The sequence below is a fragment of the Syngnathus typhle genome, linkage group LG9, assembly GCF_033458585.1.
Source record: "Syngnathus typhle isolate RoL2023-S1 ecotype Sweden linkage group LG9, RoL_Styp_1.0, whole genome shotgun sequence".
In the NCBI taxonomy this organism is placed as follows: Eukaryota; Metazoa; Chordata; class Actinopteri; order Syngnathiformes; family Syngnathidae; genus Syngnathus; species Syngnathus typhle.
Window position 1 is genome coordinate 11,997,217 of NC_083746.1, and position 18,458 is coordinate 12,015,674.

At 42.8% G+C, this 18,458-nt stretch overlaps 1 protein-coding gene across 1 annotated transcript; it reads right to left on the bottom strand.

The window, feature by feature from the left end:
• Window positions 1-83: 83 nt before the first annotated feature.
• Window positions 84-17,723, bottom strand: gtpbp8 (GTP binding protein 8 (putative)). Its single transcript, XM_061287661.1, has 8 exons — window positions 17,578-17,723; window positions 17,115-17,303; window positions 16,878-17,031; window positions 15,058-15,156; window positions 14,370-14,500; window positions 11,363-11,462; window positions 4,073-4,191; window positions 84-417 (listed from the first exon to the last, which is right to left on the bottom strand). The coding sequence occupies exons 2-8, from the start codon at window positions 17,282-17,284 to the stop codon at window positions 327-329; spliced, it is 864 nt and encodes a 287-aa protein (XP_061143645.1). The 5' UTR covers window positions 17,285-17,303; window positions 17,578-17,723; the 3' UTR covers window positions 84-326.
• Window positions 17,724-18,458: the final 735 nt, after the last annotated feature.

Below are 18,458 nucleotides of genomic sequence, written 5' to 3' on the forward strand. Positions count from 1 at the left end.
ATGCAAAAAACATAGTCTTATATTCGGGCCAAAACGGTAATAGTACTATATACGTATACATACGTACAATAACCTACTTGTGCTTTTCAAGTGTGTTTTTTTATTCAATGCATAATCTATGAAACAGAAAATAATAACAACATGCAATATTTATTTTGCTCAGAATATTTAGTAGCTCATTCCAGAAGGATACTTTGGGTCTGCAATGTTTTTGTTAAAGAATTTCATCATTAAAAACACACGCATGTCTTCAAACCTGAAAAGACATTGCACAAGAGAGAGAGCAATAAAAAAAATAAATCAACTGAGACAAAGCTTGTGAAGAATCAGTTTTGAGATGTGTCTGTTAACTGGATATTTCCTGTTATATGAGCAATGAAGCATCTCAGGATGTAGATCCCAGAAAATTTGAGGGAACTGCAGGAGGAAAAAGAAAACATGAAAGGTCAGCTAATAAAAACTACTAAAATTAATGAATATTTTTACATGTATTATTAAAAATAATGACATACATTAACTTATCGGTTAATCATCAACTTTTAAATAATGGGGTGAATAAAGATTAATACACATTTATATGCATCTTACACTTCACAAAGACTGATATGAGCATTCAAAACTTATGTAGACTTTTATTTTTCATTTTTGTTAAGTTTTGTATCAAATTTTCTTTTTTGAACAGGGTTCTTGGCAAAAGGGTATTGTGTGAAGCATATGAAGGGGGTGTGTGGTTTGTGGGGTGTGTGTGATTCTGCAACAGACAGAACGTCAACGCTCAACTTCTGACGTCACACAACACGAGTAGACCACACACATTACATAACTAACTGCGCGTAACGGTTCCGCTATACTAAATAACCATGAATGAAATACTCTCTACAACATGCTAAACCTAAGTCATCGAGACACCAAAATACATTTGCTGGCGACCGTTAGTTGCCGTGCCGCTGCGTAACGGCTACTCGTACGATGCGAGGCAAACTTAAAGGAGCGCGCCGGAGCTGTCAAACGACCACGAAGCAAACCGCGATTGGACAAACGGCACAACAGTGGACAGTCGTAACAATGAAATGTATATAAAAGAGAGTCTCGGTTTTCAAACACAACCCGTTCTAGAAGGCTGTTCGAGAAGTGAATTGTTCAAATTCCGAATCATATTTTCCCATTACAAATACTGTAAAAATAATTATTTTGTTCCAAGCCCAAAAAACCCCAAAACCCGCCTTTTTTAAGCATATTTTCAATTGCACATTATTGTCCAATCGCGCAACTGCAGCGCACCACCGAAGCCGCAACCGTAGCGCGTCGCCGACCGCGCAACTGCACCGCGCTGGTTGCATTATTGTGACAGAGCCGTCGCTGAAATTAAGAAAATATTTTTAAAGTCCTGCTGTACTTTCCAAAATTTAAGTGGACATCAGTGCGCAAGGAGCTTAATTTTGTCCGATCGCGAAATTGCAGCGCACCGCCAACCGCGGAACCGTTGCGCGCCGCCGACCGCGCAACTGCACCGCGCTGGTCGCATTATTGTGACAGAGCAGCCGCTAAAATTTAGAAAATATTTTTAAAGTCCTAATGTACTTTCCAAAATTTAAGTGGTTCCCAGTGCGCAGGGAGCTTAATTTGGTCCGATCGCGCAACCGCAGCGCTTGCTTTAGGAGCGTTTTTGTGTTTTAGGATGGCTTTACTGCTCCCACTTGGTTCCTTTGGAGGCATGATTAGAGTTTATGCAATCCTCAGAGTAACGAGAACGTAATAACGAACGGAGTCAGTTGGCATGCGGGTTCTCTGGGCTCATCTCGCGAGGTTCGACAACTGAATTTCGTCTGACATCTGAAGCAAAAAAATCTTGAATTTTTTGTTCGAATACCGATTTGTTCGAGAACCGGGACGTTCGAAAACCGAGGCTCCACTGCACTCACTTAGTGACAAAGACGCACACGATCACAGCAACGTACTCAGTCGATACCTGCAACCTTTAACTTACCCCTGCGCACAAGCTCCAACAATCGCGAGAAGCTGAAGTAACTCACACGAGACGTAAGACGCGGTGACGTAACTTCGTTTTAAAGGTATCTGGCGCCATCTAGTGCTGTGAATGGTTATATTGTCTAGACCCCGAATCTAAGACGACCCCCACTTTTTCAGTCTCAATTCAATGCAAAGAACATCGGCTTATATTCGGGCTAATACGGCATGTGCATTTATGGAGTACTTTGTGTAATATGACACATGACTCCATCTTTGAGCCAGCCTTGCTCTCAGCTTGTTCTGCAAAGGCATCTGAAATGTGCCTCGTAAGCATATCTCTTTGCCATTTTAGAGGATCTTAAAGCTGTTTGCTTTGCACGAACCAATAGTATTTAACAGGGCTGTGGACTCGGACTTGGACTCGGGGACTCGGACTCGGTCATTTTTGCCGGACTCGAAAATAAAAAAAATACGTTCAATTTTATTTTCATCATGCTGCTGAGAATGCGCGTAGGAATACTGTGCACAGCCCTGCTTGCTTGTTATGAAGAAAAATTTAGTTGCTGCGTGCGCACCCGCGCCTGCCTGCCTGTGTGCGTGCACGTACAAGACCCACAATGCAGCCAAGATGGAAGAACCCGGGAGCAGCGAGAGAACAATGTTTTGCCTCTAGATTTGGGGGGGAAACGGAGCGCAAGTTACGATCAATGCGGCCACGTTGAGTTGCACTTAGGCTAATGTTGACATTATGTACCAATGTCAAGGACGATTATGTCACCCAGCTTATATCATTGATGTGTTTCGATAGTTGTGGGGTCGCCACTAATTATTCGTGTTTAGATAAATGTCTGAGCTATAATTGTGTAATTAATTATTAAAACTTGAAAATATCTGTTTATTGTATTTGTTTATATGTTTAATAAAAACAAAGCCATTACAAAACTTTTGATCTACCGTATTTTCCGGACTATAAGGCACACTGGACTATAAGGCGCACCTTCAATGAATGGCCCATTTTAAAACGTTGTCCTTATATAAGGCGCACCGGACTATAAGGCGCACCATTAATGCATCATGTCAGATTTTTAATCCAAATCAAACCATTCTCCATTTTATCTTTTTTATTTCAACTTCAGACGCAACAAATTACTTTCTAATCACAAAATAATTATCCATAGTCTTTTTGATTCATGATTCATAGTCTTCAGTGGGCCACTTATGATTGATTTCATGACACAATGCTTCGGGCCAGTTTAAATTTAGGAATTTGGTCCATATATAAGACGCACCGGACTATAAGGCGCACTGTCGGCTTTTGAGAAAATTTTAGGTTTTTAAGTGCGCCTTATAGTCCGGAAAATACGGTAAATTAGCCTTGAATAAAGACTAAGCAGTCACATGAATTAACAGAAAAAATGGACAGCCGGACTCGGACTCGTGGTCAAGAGGCCGGACTCGGTGCAAAAATCCGACCGAGTCCACAGCCCTGGTATTTAATATATCAATTGCGGCGGAGGTGTTATCTATTATCGGTATCATTATCAGGCGGCACGGTGGCGCACTGGTTAGCACGTCCGCCTCACAGTTAGGACGGCTACGGCCCTCCCTGTGTGGAGTTTGCATGTTCTCCCCATGCCCGTGTGGGTTTTCTCCAGGCACCTCAGTTTCCCCCCACATCACAGAAACATGCTTGGTAGGTCGATTGAGCACTCCAAATTGCCCTTAGGTGTGAGTGCGGATGGTTGTTCATCTCTATGTGCCCTGCGATTGGCTGGCAACCGCCTACTGCCCGATGACTGCTGGGATAGCCTCCAGCACGCCCGCAACCCCCGTGAGAACAAGCGGTATAGAAAATGGATGGATAGATAGGTTTCATTATCTACATACACCTAAATCTTGATTTTACGCGGACTTTGGGGTGCAACATTTGGGAATCGCGTTAACGCCGAAAGCGCATTAAATAGAAAGTCTTGTTTTTTAGAAAGGCATGTTTTTAGGCAGCTGAAGGGATACTTTGTTACGTTAAGTTAGGTCAGGCATGTTATTGGGCATTAGGATTCGTTGGCCTCAACAACAACAAAATACAAAAGGTGACACTCACCTGACCAAAAAGGGCTGGGGGAAGCAGCTCGAGGTCTGTGTTGTAATCACATTTTGAAAATTCATAAGGTTTTTCAGTAGTGAGCTACGACCACATTTGTCAATCTTAGTCACCACCATCTGCAAAAACAATGTTTCTAAGGTTATTAAAACTATGTGAATCATGTCTCATTGTTATCTGCAGGATAGTTAGGAGTAAATTGAACCAACAACAACCCCCTCCCCCCCCACACACACACAAAAAAAAAACTTGTAGTATGATGTTTTCACTTGCTAAGATTACCTGAAAGCTCTTTTGTCAAAGCCTTAAAAATACTAACACATTTTGTGAACAAGTGTGGGTGCTTTACTAAATCGTTACACTTGTCAGAGGTCTGCAGTATTTACATATCTTAGCGGTCACATTTATACGATTCTGTAACGACATGAGAAGTGTGTCTGACTTCATAAGACCAAGTCGGGTTGTTGTGATGCATCTAGTGTTGGTGGAGTGCCCAGTGCATGTCACTTCTCACTGTCAACCCTCACCGCTGGCTAGCAGTATGCGAACGGGAGAGCCAAGTGCGTAAGTCTCTCCCTGCCAGTACATAGCCTCTCTAACAGCAAGCCCTATGTAGTGCCTCCACGCGGCGACACATGGTAACTGGGTTCAACACGGACCCAGGCTAAAGTACAAGGGACTCGGAGGAGGTTTGGCCCCTGGTGCCTACGAACCAGCCCCCAACTATGGGTTAAATAGTACCACTGCCCAGTGGACTCCTCGGGAGAGGAATGGGCTAAGGGAGTCAACCCCTACAGAAAATCAATTTCCCCTTGAGTTGGTGTCAGGAAGGGCATCCGACGGTAAAAGGTTTTGCTCCAAAATATTCTTAGTATGGCTAGACAAACACAGGAGAGGCGGGGTACAGCTTTAAGTACTCCGTGGGCATCTTCATCAGCCTACGACAAAAATAATGATGGAGAAGGAGGCCAAACCGCAGGTAGACTATATGACGGCCCTATGACTGGGATGGAGAGGTGGGATGCGACGAAGTGGAGTGGGCAGTGAATGTTGCCCGATCACGCAAACAGAAGTAAGGAAAGCCATGAAGGCCATGAAGGATGGAAAGGCAGCTGGAACATCTGGAGTGGTGGCAGAGATGCTAAAGGCAGCGGGAGATGTCGGTGTGCAGTGGATGACTGACCCGTGTAACAGTGTCATCGCTGAGGGGCACATTCCGGAGGACTGGACAAAAAGGGTCCTGGTGCCTCTATTCAAAGGGAAGGGGGACCCACTCGCATGCGGGTCATACAGGGCAAAAAAACTGCTGGAGCATGGAATGAAGCTGTTAGAGGGGTGTTGGAAAGGAGGGTGAGGTCACGGGTAGAGGTGGACGAGATGCAGTATGGCTTAGAGATGCACCGATCCGATATCTGGATCGGATATCGGCCCCGATATCAACAAAATAGATGGATCGGGTATCGGAAAATACAGCCGATCTGTGAGCCGATACTTTCCTTAATCTATTGGGACGCGGGCTACGTCATACGCCAGCAGCACGTGTGCCGCATGCCACGAGAGTTTTCTAAACAAACGCAAACATGGAGCGAACGTTCGCTTCTCTTCCCCGGGTTGCTAAGCGGACGTCAAACCCTGCGCGTTCGCTTCTCTTCGGGTTGCTAATGGGACGTCAAAGGCTGCGCGTTCGCTTCTCTCCCGAATGGGGGTGGGGGTGGGGGGGGGGAGTTTAATCGGATGTCAAACGCTGCGTGTTCGTTTCTCTTCCGGGGGGGTGTTAATGGGACGTCAAACGCTTTGTGTGGCGGGCTCCATCTAGTGTGGAAACTGAGAAGCTGAGCTCAAGCTTCTTGTGCGGGCCATATTCAATTATGTTTTCAGAATTTGCTGCGGGCCAATAAAAACTGGACCGTTAGTTTGGACACCCCTAATTTAGAGCAAAGAACTGTGTAGTCTGCCTGATGCCATTGCCTTTGGTCTTTTCTGTTCCACATGTAGAGTTATGTAGCTTGTTAAGTCAACCATAATATCGGATCGGTATCGGGTATCGACCGATACGCAAAGCCACGGCATCGGTATCGGTATCGGAACTGAAAAAGTCGGATCGGTGCATCTCTAGTATGGCTTCATGCCTGCTAAAGGTACAACGGACGCAAATTTTGTCATCAGACAGATGCAAGAGAAACACCAGGAGAAGAGGAAGAGGTTGTACTTCGCTTTTGTTGACCTGGAAAAAGCTTTCGACAGGGTGCCAAGGGAGGTGGTGAGGTGGACCCGAAGGAAGTCGGGCGTGGAAGAGGGACTGGTTAATGCTGTGATGGCTCTCTACTGCAGAGCATGCACAGCTGTGAGAACAGGAGTTGGCGACAGTAATGAGTTTGGAGTAGGGGTGTAAATCGCGGGTTTTGTCACGATACGATATCATATTGATACAAAGAACTACGATACGATATTTGCCGATATCTTAAAGCCTGCTGTGATTCATTCACGAAATATCACGATATAGTGCTCTACGATCGATTTTTTTTTTTTTAAATAAAAAATATAGAACAATATCCTGATTTATAACAATTCATACGCAAAATCAACAAGGTACTGCAAACTCTTTATTTAGGAAATTACAAGAGTATTGTAGTATACAAAGTGCTTACTTTAACACTGAATTTTGATGTCGTGTTTTTTCTTTAAATGTGCGGCGAGATTTGTGCTCTCTGAATATTTGATCACCGCATGGCAGGATTTACAAACTGCACGTGTCTTGTCCGTTGAGCCATCTTTTCTTTGGAATCCAAAGTGCTTCCAAACGAATGACTTGAAGCCTAAAGGGGAGCAAATTTCCTCGTCTTTTTGGACACTAGCCATAGCACCAGCCCAGGAGCCGCGTACTAGTTGTCGACTCCCCTTTCACGTGCCTGCTCTGCTCACAACACAACGCCGCGCACTGCTCCCTGCTCCCGGAAAAAGGAAGCAAGCAACAATGAACTGGATTTCAAAATAAAGTCGCGTCTAATGTCCGAAGTCAAACACGGCGATATAAATCGATGTTTACGTTTAGCATCGATGCCAATAAATCGTAGAGCATTATATCGATTAATCGATGTGTATCGATGAATCATTACACCCCTAGTTTGGAGTAAGGGTAGGGGTGCACCAGCCCATTACTGTTTGCTATCGTGATGGATGTGGTATCGAAGGAAGTGAGGGGTGGACTACCATGGGAGCTGCTCTACGCGGATGACCTGGTATTGGTGGCTCACAGTTGAGAAGACCTAGCTAGGAACCTAGCGGCCTGGAAGACATGCCTGGAAGTGAAAGGAATGAAGGTGAATGCGGCAAAATCAAAGGTCATGGTCGGTGGTGCTGGCCTGGGAGTGATACCGTAGTCAGGAGCATGGCCATGTGGAGTTTGCGGGAAGGGAGTGCAAGCTAACTCTATCCGGTGCAAGGGTTGTCAGAGATGGGTAAACTGGAGATGCAGCGGAGTAAAAGGCAACCTACTAGCTGCAAGTGAGACCTTCCAATGCAAGCGGTGCAGGGGAGAAGTCGCCCAAGCTGACCCAGCTGAGCAAGAGGGGCTCGTAGTAGATGGGGAGATGTACGAGGTGGTGGACAGCTTCTGCTACCTTGGAGACATGCTTAACGCTGATGGGGGGGTGGACCTAGCAATGACCACAAGGGTGAGAAGCGGGTGAAAGAAATTCAGGGAACTCACGCCCTTCTTAACATCTAAGGCCCCGTCCCTGAAGATGAGAGGCCAAGTGTACTCAGCCTGTGTCAGAAGAGGTATGATGTACGGAAGTGAGGCATGGGCCCTGAAAACAGAACATTAAACAGAGCAGAAATGAGGATGATCAGATGGATGTGTGGTGTGTCAATGAGGGAGGAAAAGACCAGTGCAGAGCTGAGAAAGAAGATGGGAGTGGAGGCCATAGTGGATGTGGTGAGGAGAGGCAGACTGGGATGATACGGACATGTAGTGAGGAAGGAGAAAGTTATGTCGTGTAACGTAGAGGGAACAAGACCCAGTGGCCGACCTAAAAAGACCTGGCAGACGACCGTGGCAGCCGACATGAAGGCACTCGGCATCAACCACGAGATGGCCATGGACCGTTCCCGGTGGAAGAAAGCCATATCAAGAATCCAGTCCAACCCGGCGGCGCCTGGAAAGCGGACTTTAAACCGATGATGATGTAACGACATAAGAAGAAACTGACAAAATCGTTGAAAGAACTGAGCAGTTGAGGGGCATAAAGGGTTATAAGGGAGAATTTCACGTGCATATGTCTGCGAGTGTAAGAGAAAGAAAGCTAGCTAAAATGCAGGTGGATCTATAGAAAATTCTCATTTCAAGAAACTGTGTATTCATGACTCATTACATGCCAAGTAAATCATCTAAAGCATTTTTTACGTGCATGGTAATTTAGTATCTGAAAATATTCTCATAGTTCATCAAATCGGTTCAAAGGATGAAAAATATGATCATCTATCCTAAGGCATTCCTTTGTTAACGCTACCGCATTAATTTGGCATTGGCCTCAAATGTACATTGCAAAAGGGGCTAGCTAAAGGTCACTGAAATGTCATCTGGCAACAGCAATGAGAATGATGGCTTTCTTCATATTTTTAATCAACAGAGATTGTGGTTTCTCCCCAACCCTTGTGAGGTTAAGCAGTTCGGGTTGTTCCATGCCAAACCACACTGTGGGTTTAACCAAGCAGTTTAATTTTAATGAAACTTAAATTTTAATATCAATACAAAAAGGGGTGTGGCCACCTTCATCTGAACTCTTCTATCTCAGGAAATTTTGATTCAAAATCTGCTATCATTTGGAAGGTTGGTGCATATTTTTGTAACTTTGCCTTTTGATGTACAGTGCCTTGCGAAAGTATTCGGCCCCCTTGAACCTTTCAACATTTCGCGACATTTCAGGCTTCAAACATAAAGATATAGAATTTAACTTTTTTGTCAAGAATCAACAACAAGTGGGACACAATCGTGAAGTGGAACGAAATTGATTGGATAATTTAAACCTTTTTAACAAATAAAAAACTGAAAAGGGGGGCGTGCAATATTATTTGGCCCCCTTGCGCTAATACTTTGTAGCGCCACCTTTTGCTGCAATTACAGCTGCAAGTCACTTGGGGTATGTCTCTATGAGTTTTGCACATCGAGAGACTGGAATTCTCATTCTTCCTTGCAAAACAGCTCGAGCTCAGTGAGGTTGGAGAGCGTTTTTGAACAGCAGCATTCAGCTCTTTCCACAGATTCTCGATTGGATTCAGGTCTGGACTTTGACTTGGCCATTCTAACACCTGGATACGTCTATTTGTGAACCATTCCATTGTAGATTTAGCTTTATGTTTTGGATCATTGTCCTGTTGGAAGATAAATCTCCGTCCCAGTCTCAGGTCTTTTGCAGACTCCAACAGGTTTTCTGGACTTTGACTTGGCGATTCTAACACCTGAATACGTCTATTTGTGAACCATTCCATTGTAGATTTAGCTTTATGTTTTGGATCATTGTCCTGTTGGAAGATAAATCTCCGTCCCAGTCTCAGGTCTTTTGCAGACTCCAACAGGTTTTCTTCCAGAATGGTCCTGTATTTGGCTCCATCCATCTTTCCATCAATTTTAGCCATCTTCCCTGTCCCTGCTGAAGAAAAGCAGGTCCAAACCATGATGCTGCCACCACCATGTTTGACAGTGGGGATGGTGTGTTCAGGGTGATGTTCTGTGTTGCTTTTACGTCAAACATATCGTTTTGCATTGTGGCCAAAAAGTTCGATTTTGGTTTCATCTGACCAGAGCACCTTCTTCCACATGTTTGGTGTCTCCCAGGTGGCTTGTGGCAAACTTTAAACGAGACTTTTTATGGATATCTTTGAGAAATGGCTTTCTTCTCGCCACTCTTCCATAAAGGCCAGATTTGTGCAGTGCACGACTGATTGTTGTCCTATGGACAGACTCTCCCACCTCAGCTGTAGTTATCTGCAGTTTATCCAGAGTGATCATGGGCCTCTTGGCTGCATCTCTGATCAGTCTTCTCCTTGTTTGAGATGAAAGTTTGGAGGGACGGCCGGGTCTTGGTAGATTTGCAGTGGTCTGATACTCCTTCCATTTCAATATAATTGCTTGCACAGTGCTCCTTGAGATGTTTAAAGCTTGGGAAATCTTTTTGTATCCAAATCCGGCTTTAAACTTCTCCACAACAGTATCTCGTACCTGCCTGGTGTGTTCCTTTGTCTTCATGGTTCTCTCTGCGCTTTAAACAGAACCCTGAGACTATCAAAGAGCAGGTGCATTTATACGGAGACTTGATTACACAGGTCCATTCTATTTATCATCATAAGTCATTCAGGACAACATTGGATCATTCAAAGATCCTCACTGAACTTCTGGAGTGAGTTTGCTGCACTGAAAGTAAAGGGCCGAATAATATTGCACGCCCCACTTTTCAGTTTTTTATTTGTTAAAAAAGTTTAAATTATCCAATCAATTTCGTTCCACTTCACCATTGTGTCCCACTTGTTGATTCTTGACAGAAAATTACAATGTTATATCTTTATGTTTGAAGCCTGAAATGTGCCGAGATGTTGAAAGGTTCAAGGGGGCCGATACTTTCGCAAGGCACTGTATCATTAGAGATTGAAATGAACTTTGTGGATCATATGGTTTTAAGAAAGTTTTTCAAAAAATGTAATCTCTCGTGTTCTCGAAAACATACAAGTTTCAGAGATGTAACTTCAGAATAAGGCTTACCGTTTTTTTTCATGTATAATGCGCAAAATTTAACTAATTTATTGTCCTAAAATCTGGGGTGCGCATTATACATGGGTACAAAAAAAAAACTTTTTTTTTCTTTTTATCCGGATATGATACGGAGGTCGCCATTACAGATGCGCTTTCTTCTCTGCTGTTCACTTCAAACACGCTCCATACGAACACAATGCTCTCGTTATCAGACGCTTGCTCGATCACCTGCTCGTTTGCTGTCACAATGTACCCTGCACAAATCCGAAACATTTCTTTGCTATCGAGTTTGCTAGCGCATGCGCAGTGATACTGACCGGCAGAATAACATCCGGTTGTTCCCAAAGATTTTTTCTGAAATAATTTTACGTTTACGGACTTAAGTAGGAGTCAAAATTTGGGTGCGTATTATACATGGGTACAGGCTTTTTTCCAGCATCGACATGCCATTTTTAGGGTGCGTATTATACATGGGGGCGCATTATACATGGAAAAAAACGGTACTTGTATTTCTCACTTAAAAAAAAGAATATTCATTTTACCACATATGGACTTCTCGTCTCTTCACACATCTCAAGGGCAATGTGGTCAGTCTTTTGCAGGCCAACACTGCCATCCACCAACAAGAATGTCCTCACAAGACTGCAAGGAATCAAGTATACAAAGCCAATGGCTAGAAGGTCACGTGATTTGGAGGAACCCTAAAATTACACCAGATAATCTGGAAAAAGGTGCTTCCACTGTCTGACATTACTGGATAAATATCAATGTTTTGGGAAATTGTGACTTTCAGTTCAGAAGAACGCAAAATTATCAGTTCATCCTCACGTTCTGCAAGAGCCTGATAATTGGATTAGGTGTGTTTAACGAGGGCAACTTGGAAAAGATGTAGGAATGCGGCCCCCGAGGACTAGAGTTTGAGACCCCTGGTTTAGAGGCTGTTATTTCTGCAAAAGGAGGATCTAAATATTGATGTCATTTTTCTGTTGGAGTGCCCAAATTTATCCACCTGCCTACTTTTGTTTAAGTAATGATTGCACACTTTCTGTAAATCCTAGAAACTTCATTTCTCTTCTCAAATATCAGTGTGTTTGTTTGCTATATGATATATTTAACTGAAATTGCTGATCGAACAACCAATGATTTATAAAGTAAAATCTTGAAAATGATTAGGGGTGCCCAAACTTTTGCATAAGACTGTAAATGTAAACTGACTCCGATGCAGGGTGGAGCATTCACGGTGACAAACGGGGAACGGAACCCTTAGCTGCCCAACAAGGATCGCTTCGGCTGCTTAAAAGCATTTCTTTCTAAAAAAAAAAAACAAGACTTTTCATGTATCGTAATTTTCGGACGACAAGTCGCGGTTTTTTTCATAGTTTGGGTGGGGGGGCGACTTATACTCAGGAGCAACTTATATATGTTTTTTTTCACAAATTTTTACTTACTCATTAACACATCACTCACTTACAAGTATAGTTGACCACTTCACATGTTATTTTTAGTATAGTTGATCACTTCACAGGCTTTGATATCTTTACTCTGGTGGTTCTCATCACCAAGGGAGACGAGACTCAATACAGGCTGGAGGTTGACCTTCTGACCACGTGGTGCAGGGACAACAACCTCCTGCTGAACGTCGACAAGACCAAGGAGATTGTTGTGGACTTCCGGAAGGGTCACGCCCAACACCTGCCGCTGACCATCGACGGTGCTGTGGTGGAGAGAGTGAGCAGCGCCAAGTTCCTGGGGGTGCACATCAGTGAGGATCTCTCCTGGTCCACCAACACCGCATCACTGGCAAAGAAAGCCCAGCGCCGCCTGTACTTCCTGCGGAAACTCAGGCGAGCGAGCGCTCCTCCGGCCGTCATGACTACATTTTACCGCGGCACCATTGAGAGCGTCCTTTCCAGCTGTATTGCTGTTTGGGGTGGCGGCTGCACTGACTACAACTTGAAGGCCCTGCAGCGCATAGTGAACACGGCTGGTAAGATTATTGGTGCTTTGCTCGCCTCCTTGAAGGACATTTACACCTCCCATCTCACCCGCAAGGCGACCACGATTGTGAGTGATGTGAGTCACCCCGCTCACTCTTTGTTTGAGCTTCTGCCTTCTGGGAAGAGGTACAGGAGCCTGCGCTCCCGCACCACCAGACTCTCCAACAGCTTCATACTCCAGGCTGTTAGGATCCTGAACTCGCCCCCCCTTTCTGCGTAGCCTCCTGTACTTTGCGCTATGCTTACTGTCTGCTGTACGCACACTGGCTCAGTTTTGCTCCTCGTATTTATTGGGTTATTTGTTTATTATTTATTCATCACCCATTTTATTTATTTATTATTCATTAGTTCTTGTTTGTGCCTTCTTGTTTTTATTTTGTGTCGTCTACTTGTATGTTTATTGTGTACTGTGTCTCGTCACCGTGGGATGGAGGAAACGGAATTTCGGTTTCTTTGTGTGTCTGACATATGAAGGGATTGACAATAAAGCTGACTTAGAACTTTGAACTTGAACTTTATCGTGAACATATTCAAAACATGAAAAATTGAGAGAAAAAATCAAATAAAATAATTAACACTTTAAAGCGCCATATCCTCTGGACATGTCCTCTGTCACCAGGATGACATAAAGGACGAGAAATTTGATCGATGGATTTAATGATTTGGAGTGACACACATGGTTTGATAATATTGTTGTTTATGTGATAGTTATTTAAAATAGTTTATATATCGTTGTATGCGCCTGTGGAATAATATGAACTGCGGCGCGGCACACGGCATTGTTGACAAAGGACGATCGATAAAAGACGAGAAATGCAATTGGTCTATGGATTTAATGATTTGGAGTGACACAAATGGTTTGCTAATATTGTTGTTTATGTGATAGTTATTTAAGATATAGTTTATATATCGTTGTATGGGCCTGTGGAATAATTTGAACTGCGGCGCGGCACACGACATTGTTGACAAAGGACGATCGATGGATTTAATGAATTGGAGTGACACAGATGGTTTTATAAACGTGTTATTTACGTAATAGTTTTTTTAAAATAACTGAATGTTACGTCAGGCCCGTTCTCAGCTCCTTGTTTGTGTTTGTCACGTTATAGCATACCGTATCGTTTAGCCTGTTGTTGCTCGTTCATGTCTGTTTTTGGTGTTGGATTTTGTCGAATAAATTGCCCCCCAAAAAGCGACTTATACTCCGGAGCGACTTATATATGTTTTTTTTTTCACATTTTTGGGCATTTTATAGCTGGTGCGACTTATACTCCGGAGCAATTTATAGTCCGAAAATTACGGTATATCGGTTTTCGGGGTTAACGCGATTCCCAAACTCTGGACCCCAAAGTCTTAATAAAATCAAGCTTTAGCCGTATATGGCTTTGAGGTGCATGTCTTTAGACTATTATGTGCAGAAATGCACGTTGTGTCGTCATCTTGACAATGTTGAGGAATTGTATTTGTGTACGAGTGTTTTCCCCCCAAACTACTACTTCACATAATTATTTGTATCACATAGCTTGCCCAAGTAGCAAAGTTAATTTCTCACTTCTTTCTTGAGTAGAGATATGGTTCGACCATATCCACGAAATCGCTAGGTGCTCGATGTCCATAACCTGGCATGTCCACGATGGTGAAAGCCCTGCCCACCCTAAAGAAATTCATCTTTTTTGTGTGACCCTATAAAGGAATAGAAAACAAACATTAACTCTGACTTACATCATTTAACACGGCACTGACTTGAGTACATCTTCATTAGAAGAGAGATACGATACAATACATCTTTTGCTATATAGCCCGTACACAACGGCTATTGCCAAAATAGCTTTACAAAAAAAAAATGTAAAAAACTCATATCATTTACCTGCCTCAATAATTACAATGATTTAGCTTTGTGATACTGTTAAGAACAGCAATTCATTTCCAATGCAAAAACAAATTGTAACATATCTAAATGCCAGATTTTGTGATATATAATAATGAGACCAAGCTGAATTACTTCAAAACATGTTCTATCTGCATACACAAGCAGCTGCAGACATGCAAACAGAGATGAATCATATATAATTTAAGTTGGAGAGCATGAAATATAGCAAATTAAAAAAATTAAATTGGCTTTTTCAAAATATGAAAGTATAGTTATTTCAATAAATGCAATTTGCTTCTCTTCTCCCATGTGTGTATAAGGTATGTTTACAGAAAGATCATGCACATACATGTCAGGTATGACTACTCACAGGGGTTTTGGAGATTCTGACTTCCACATTGGGACTCAGGGAAAAAAGAGATTTGATAAGAGATGACTTTCCCACATTGCTTCGGCCAATGAAACACACCTGGGGATACACACCAACACCATGAAACATGAAGGAGGCTCTGTAAGGTTCTGGGACTGTTAACTACATCTGACACTGTATCTTGAATCTGTGCAGAAGACAATGTGTGCAATAATAATAATGATTATTATTATTATGTGTGCAATGACATCTCAAGACTATCTAGGAAACCTGAAGAGAAATGTGCTGCCCAGTGTCAGTAAGATACTGAAGGCCACAGTCGCAGGGCATTAATCTAACAAATGGATAATGACCCAAACACACATCCTAAAAACCCCTAAGGCTAAGAGCATAACATTACAATATTCTGGAGTATCCCTATTCGCCCTGATCTAAATCCTTTTGAACATCAGCGGAAGGAGGTGAAACATTCAATCTGGACAAAGCACCGATTAAACCTGAGACAACTGCCAATCTCGCATCAACAAGCTACATGGGCAAATGGGAACAGAGTGTATTTTGTGTATTTGGATTACACATTTTATCTTGTTACTTATGATCGTATTAGTATTGTTTCACATTTCACATTTGATGTTTTGTCTATAGTTTGTATACATCACATTGTAAAGTTTGTGGTACATTTCCCACCCTTCTGAAAACTTGCTAGATCTTATTTGCTGTCCAACAATTTAGTGACACAAGGGCAATATCAAAACTTCACCCTCCTGACGCATGACTGCACTGCAACCTACAGCGACAACCGTATAGTGAAGTTTGCTGACGACACGACTCTGGTGGGTCTCATCACCAAGGGAGACGAGACTCAATACAGGCTGGAGGTTGACCTTCTGACCACGTGGTGCAGGGACAACAACCTCCTGCTGAACGTCGACAAGACCAAGGAGATTGTTGTGGACTTCCGGAAGGGTCACACCCAACACCTGCCGCTGACCATCGACGGTGCTGTGATGGAGAGAGTGAGCAGCGCCAAGTTCCTGGGGGTGCACATCAGTGAGGATCTCTCCTGGTCCACCAACACTGCATCACTGACAAAGAAAGCCCAGCGCCGCCTGTACTTCCTGCGGAAACTCAGGCGAGCGAGCGCCCCTCCGGCCGTCATGACTACATTTTACCGCGGCACCATTGAGAGCGTCCTCTCCAGCTGTATTGCTGTTTGGGGTGGCGGCTGCACTGACTACAACTTGAAGGCCCTGCAGCGCAAAGTGAACACGGCTGGTAAGATTATTGGTGCTTCGCTCCCCTCCTTGAAGGACATTTACACCTCCCATCTCACCCGCAAGGCGACCACGATTGTGAGTGATGTGAGTCACCCCGCTCACTCTTTGTTCGAGCTTCTGCCCTCTGGGAAGAGGTACAGAAGCCTGCGCTCCCGCACCACCAGACTCTCAAACAGCTTCATACTCCAGGCTGTCAGGATCCTGAACTCGCTTCCCCGTTCTGCGTAGCGTTCTGTACTTTTACTGTCTGTATGCACACTGGCTTTTATTCGTTGTGTTATCTATTTATTTATTATTTATTGTTACTCTTATTATTCATTGCTTGTGCCTTCTTGTTTTTTATATTGCGTCGTTTACTTGTATGTCTATCGTGTAATATGTCTTGTCACCGTGGGATAGGGAAAACGTAATTTCGATCTCTTTGTGTGTCTCGGCATGTGAAGATGTTGACAATAAAGCAGACTTTGACTTTGAAAATGGATAGGACAAGATGGAGAGCAAACTGTAAAAGGCTTTGTAGTGTGACGAAGGCATTCTACTGACCTCTGGTTGTTTCAGTGCAGGTGAGTGGTCCATCCTCTCTGCTGACATATAATAATCAATTCTATGCGAAGGTGATGGGCAGAAGAGCCTCTCAGCTTTTAGAACATCATCAACACAGGGATGAAAGAGTTGGAACTGTGTTCTATCCACGGAGCTGAACGTAAATTCAAAACATATATTGATGTCTGTACAATAGACAAGTTAAACGATAGAGTGTGACATTAAAAAAAAAGATACCTCTCCAGGTACTCCTCTATATCTGTAAAAGGGTAAAGCAAGCGTTTGACTTTGTTTGGGAAAAGAACTCTAGCCTCTTGTAGTGAGGCCAACTTGTGAACTGTCTGTCGAGGCAAAGTACACAATCGAGCCCAAGGTCGAAGCCACTGTCGAGGTTGCAGAGAGAGCATCTTCCCTTGTGTTAAAGGTCTGTTTTGAAGTAAACAGGGAGGAGACACAAACGGAACGAAGTTAGTATGGCGGAATCTAAGCTTTAAATTGATTTGAGTAAAGTATTGGAATTGATAAACCCAATAAAAAGGTCTGATTTGAAAACGTTGTGTATATTTGTAAATATTAAATCGTGTCTTGATTAAAATATATTTAATTTAATATAGTGTTGCTCAAGTTATGCTTTACTGAAAATATAACAACTGCGAAACAGTAAGAGTAATAGGAAACACGACATAATCTTATTGCTCACCCTTATGTCTGCATTGTTTCCAATATGTTACAAAAATAATAAACAGTAAGACTAAAATAAGCCTTATCAATCAAAACTACCGTAAAGACTCTCATCTATATTGCGTGCGTCTCAAAATAAGTCCGTCTGAAACATCAAGCAGTTCAGGAGACGTTCCTGCGCTTTCGCGCAAAAAATAGAAAATTCGACATTTTGGGCTTGTTTGTTGGTACCAATACAGAATGTGCGTGTGGTGCGCATATGCTTGTTTTCCTATGTTCCCGTTAACGCTTCATTCTTTTCCTTTGATTGTAACGAATAAATAGCATTTTATGATTCAGATCAGGAATAAAGTGCAATTTAAATGCTGAAGGGAGCCATAATGTTTCATCTGTGCTACCAGGAGGCCACATTGACGGTGGTGGAGCCTCATTAATTGACAATACAAATTTCAATGCATGTATAAAATATCCACTATTTTAAATTTCAAATCTAACAACAAAACGTTTGAAGCAAACAACAAAATAACCACTGACTGTATTTTTTCTCTCTACTGCAAATTACTCTTTTGTATTAAAATTGCCATTCAAGAAGGCCACAAAACAGCTGAACAGCAAACCAACATTAATTGGAAGAACTCGTTTTGTACAATTCTTCCCCGCAGAAATCAACTCTCTCAAATTATTCTGTTTGTCCCGCATAACATTCTTAATCCTCAAAAAAAAAAAAAACATTAGGCCGAATCATGTTGTAGCATGGACCCCTTCACGGCGGGGTTTCTACCTGTCTCTGACAAAAATCCTGTAAATTTTCACCATCGAATTGACCTTTTTATTCGTAACTATAGGCCAATATCAAATCTACCATTACTGGGAAAAATCATTGAAAAGGTTGTTTTCCAG